Raw genomic sequence first — 4377 nt, 5'->3', positions numbered from 1 at the left:
GGGTCCACACAGCTGCTCCGCACGACTGCCTACCCGGCGCACTGCGGGTGCCATCGCGTATCCAAGAGTTAAAACTACGTACGACTGTGTTGATCGAACTGATTCGGCTGAGAGTTGTCAAATCTCGTAAGCTTTAAGCCGAGTCTTGGCAATCGCCCGCGGTGAGCCACGGCGGCCATTAAGGCAAGGATTTTCTGCATATTTCAACCCACATTTCACTTCTACTACCCCCCCACCTGAAGGCGCCACCGGGGGCAAGCGAGACATCCGATCGAAAACTTTACTGCTCAGTTAATACTCCACGACTTTCGCGACACGTACATAAAGAACGTGCTTCAGAGCTCCTCCGATGTACAACATTGCAAACTAGCACACCGTAGCTGGTGCAAATTAAGTGACCATCGTTCTGTAGACAGATATGACGGATTTTAAATATAATTTTCAGCTGCTTGGTAGAAAACTTTTGGTACCACAAAGGGCAAGAAATGATTAAGATCTACTAAGCATAATTTTACTTCTCACTTAGTTGTGATTGCATATTATGGGATAGCCAACACCTAGATAAATTTACAGCAGAATTTCAACATCATACTTTGACAACTAGAGAGAACAATTATAATTCTGAAATGGGGAGAATCTTAGAAAAGCTATCACACAGGGGATATATAAACAACTGAAAAATCCTATACACTTACTTAGGTGCATATAATTCTATCATCCATCTATGCAGTAAGATCTCAATAACGGAAATGAATTCAATCCATCATACCACATGGAAAAAGGATGACAAACGTCTACAGCAAAGGTGTAGGATAGAAATGGGCAAAGTAAAAAGAGGACGAGTCCTACACAAATCAAGAACACTATCATTGTCTCTTCTACAAACAGATTAGTGCTACTTGAAGATGACAAGTTCTTAGGTTTAACGATATTAACTTCATTGCCTCTTTTCTATTCCATTCTTGTATATAAAGGTTGACAATGAAAAAATTGTTGACAACTTTCAAACTTTGTTTATAAAACAGATGGATATAAATAGAACAAACTGAAACTTTTTGTTTTACTGTCACTGTTTCCTGACTGATTCTATCCCTCCCCTGGGCCAAAGAACAGCTTTGATCACTAACCTTGGAGAACTTGAAGCGTATCCGGCCTTAACGAATTCAGACTTTGGAGGTGTTCTTTAAGTTATACATGGCATTGTTCTTTCCATGAGTATGAGGAAGAGCACCACACACACCTGCCACGTTGTCCCTCTGGTATGCACAAACAAAACAAAAAAAACAGTCAATGTGATAAGTCTTCAATCTGATATGAATTTTCATGATACGGGGAGACTTACTTGTCAATAAAATCAGATGAATTCATGAAATTTAAAATAAGTCATAGTAAGAACAAGTACAGCCCCTGGAATGAAGATTTAAAAAAAAACATTAGCACCCCATCTACAAACAAATACTTAACATTATAAAGCAAACTACTCCTGTGAATATCCTCTCAAATGCAGTTTTCACAATAAAAATATATGTATTTACATTCAACCACTTTTGTTTACCTCGAATGTTTAGTTTGACTTCGGAGGTAGATTGTGCAAGCCCCAAATTACAGATTCTCCACAAAGAGCAGAGAGGTAATAGAACATCTGCCTGTTCCAATGTAACAAACTCGAGGCCAAACAGGTTGGGAATACATAGACCATTAGCTCCAATTCTAATTAGATAATAGGGCCACTTGATTTTAATAGATAGCTGAGGGACAAAAAAAGGATCAGTTTACAAGCTTAGTTTTTTTTTATTCTAATGCCAACCATCCAGGGATGCAACAAACTATATATATGTTCCCTCAAACCCGTATTATAGTTTGATGGCTTCACAAAAAATTCCCCAAGAGTGCCATGTGAAAATTCAACTCACAATAGACTTTATTTCAATCAAGACCACATACCTGCTCACATGAATGTTGATCAACAGTTGTGCGTTGACCAGACTTGTATTCCAAACGGACAAGACGGGCAGTCCTACTGGAGCCAAATACGTTCTCGGCTCCATCATCAGATTGTGACAGAATGTACAGCAATTGGAATTGTAACCTAAAATTTAAAAGTAATAACAACAGTAAATAACAAGTGTAGATAGCATTAAATAGACTTGCAGAACAAAGTAAAACATAGTACCGAAATACTAACCAAGTCTTTTCACTCAATGTCCTAAAATCATAACCGTGACGAGCTGCACCATTTTTCAACTGAAGAGTTATGGTACAACAAAGCAAGATCTCTGAATTCCATTGGACATCATTGCAGATAGAACAATGAGCCATTGTTTGGTATATTGCCAGTGCTAGACAATTGAGAATTGGGGTTAGGAACTTGGGTATCACCTGCCTGACAACAAATTAAGAGTTACAGCAGACATTATATTGAAGCTTCTGAGAAGATAAGAAATCAAGATAAGAATCGAACAGTACCAAAATATAGGCAGATGAAAACAACAACGAAACAATCGAAGGAAATGAGCTTACCATTACACAAGATTTCGATCATGGCTGATCGGATGTAAAGCCGAGCTGCTTCTTCTCTTATTCAGAATAAACTCAAGAAATAACGTAGAACAAACGTTTATAAGAAAAGTATGGTTACCAGGCACATCCAATTATTTTTGTTGTCCGTGTTTGTTCATGTGTACGAGTGAAGTTGTTTCGAACTTGAACCGTTCCCAAAGCGCAGACGACGCCTCATTCCCTTGTTTGTTGTTTGGGTTTTGTTGTGTCATGGCGCCCGCTGAGACAGCCTGCGAATAGCCACATCGTTACATCTTGGCAGAGCCGAATGAGGAGCGGAGACAAACAAGCAGAAGGAGCAGCTCGTAAATAAACAAAACCCACCGTGACTGTAGAGTTGATTGTGTTCAAGATATGGAACCAATGCCAATAACGTTATACAAGGCAAGTCGGTTAAAGTACTGGAACTACGTGTACTTGCTGTGTTCGTGGTCGGTGACGTGACGTGACGTGAGACAGCGCGGGGGCAAAAGGTAAGTCATGTCCGGCCACAACCCTCCGCGTCTTACCCATTTGCAACTCATGAAAAGACTTGTATCAAAAATAAATGATGACGATGCATTATCACTTCTTCGATCGCCAGTGAGGTTGCCAGTTTTCAGACTTTCAGGGTAGTGTGGAAAAGTAAGACCTAACTCGAAAGTTTGCAATAAGTATCCAATGGAAATGAGTCAAACTATTTTCATTATTATTACCATTACATAATGCTGTAGCGTAGTTCAAAAGTAGCATTTGTAAAGTACCCCAATGACCCTTACTCCTACGCCTCTATTACACATTTGACGCGTCTTAACAACAATGTTCTATCTGCAGCGTGCAGATTACACAATGTTCTATCTGCAGCGTGCGGATTACACAATGTTCTATCTGCAGCGTGCGGATTACACAATGTTATATCTGCAAAACGCAGGTTTCGGGACACATTAAAAAGAATGCTTATTACTCCGTAATTGCTCGCTCTACTTCACTTTTTGCAGTCAATAATTAAACATTGGAACTTTACAATTCTTCCGTGTGCTCAGATTGGCCTTAATGTCTTCCAGTTACTTGCAAACCACACAAAGATGAAGGGCTGCGCCTAACCCCGTTTTGCAGATAGAACATTGTGTATTCAGCACTCTGCAGATAGAAAATAGTGTATTCAGCACTCTGCAGATAGAACATTGTTGTTAGGATGCATCGAATGTGCCTCTCTTCTATTTCAAAGTTGCTTGTGGGCACCTTTCAGCAGTATGTTGTACTGTTTTAGAGAAATGTCGTTATCTGTTTGTGATTGGCAGGCAGTAAAGCACAAACTTCAAAATATGAAAAATACTTTATTCAAATTGTCTGACTCACATAACAAGGAACATTTGCATGTATGCTGACACGTCAAAGACACACCACCTAACTGAACATTTCTGTATGTGTAGGCAAAGTAATTTCAATCCCTTTCCCCCTCTAACCCGCCCTCTGAGGTTCCGCCGGGTGCTCGGACGGGAGGCTCTGCGTCCTGACGTGCAGGTGCCTTAGGCAGCTTCTACTTGCCTACGCGCCGAGCGAGAAGCAACTCGTGCGTGCGGTACAGCATAAATACAGAAGTGAGCGAGGATAATCAGCCACCTGGTACAGATTCCTGATTGGTCGGGCCTTCACCTCCTCTACCTGCGATATGTAGAGGCGGAAATCCCTCGAACATGCCGACAGCGGTGAAGTGCCGCCGGGTGCTCGAGCGGGAGGCTGAAGGGCCTGACGACGTGCAAGTGTCTGAGCATGGGGCGGAGCGCCCCAGCCGTCGTCCTGGCCAGCAATCCCTTGAACATGCCGACAGCGGTAAAG

The 4377-nt window shown here is 41.4% G+C and overlaps 1 protein-coding gene across 1 annotated transcript; it reads right to left on the bottom strand.

Moving 5' to 3' along the window:
• Positions 1 to 555: 555 nt before the first annotated feature.
• LOC113215356 (uncharacterized) lies at positions 556 to 2707 on the bottom strand. The gene is made up of 6 exons (XM_026434973.2): positions 2521 to 2707; positions 2186 to 2383; positions 1945 to 2089; positions 1556 to 1748; positions 1343 to 1407; positions 556 to 1256 (listed from the first exon to the last, which is right to left on the bottom strand). The coding sequence occupies exons 2-5, from the start codon at positions 2317 to 2319 to the stop codon at positions 1355 to 1357; spliced, it is 525 nt and encodes a 174-aa protein (XP_026290758.1). The 5' UTR covers positions 2320 to 2383; positions 2521 to 2707; the 3' UTR covers positions 556 to 1256; positions 1343 to 1354.
• Positions 2708 to 4377: the final 1670 nt, after the last annotated feature.

The sequence above is a fragment of the Frankliniella occidentalis genome, unplaced genomic scaffold, assembly GCF_000697945.3.
Source record: "Frankliniella occidentalis isolate FOCC.00 unplaced genomic scaffold, Focc_3.1 Scaffold192, whole genome shotgun sequence".
NCBI classification, from domain to species: domain Eukaryota; kingdom Metazoa; phylum Arthropoda; class Insecta; order Thysanoptera; family Thripidae; genus Frankliniella; species Frankliniella occidentalis.
The sequence above is the reverse complement of the archived record's forward strand: the minus strand, read 5'-3'. Positions and strand labels throughout refer to the sequence as shown.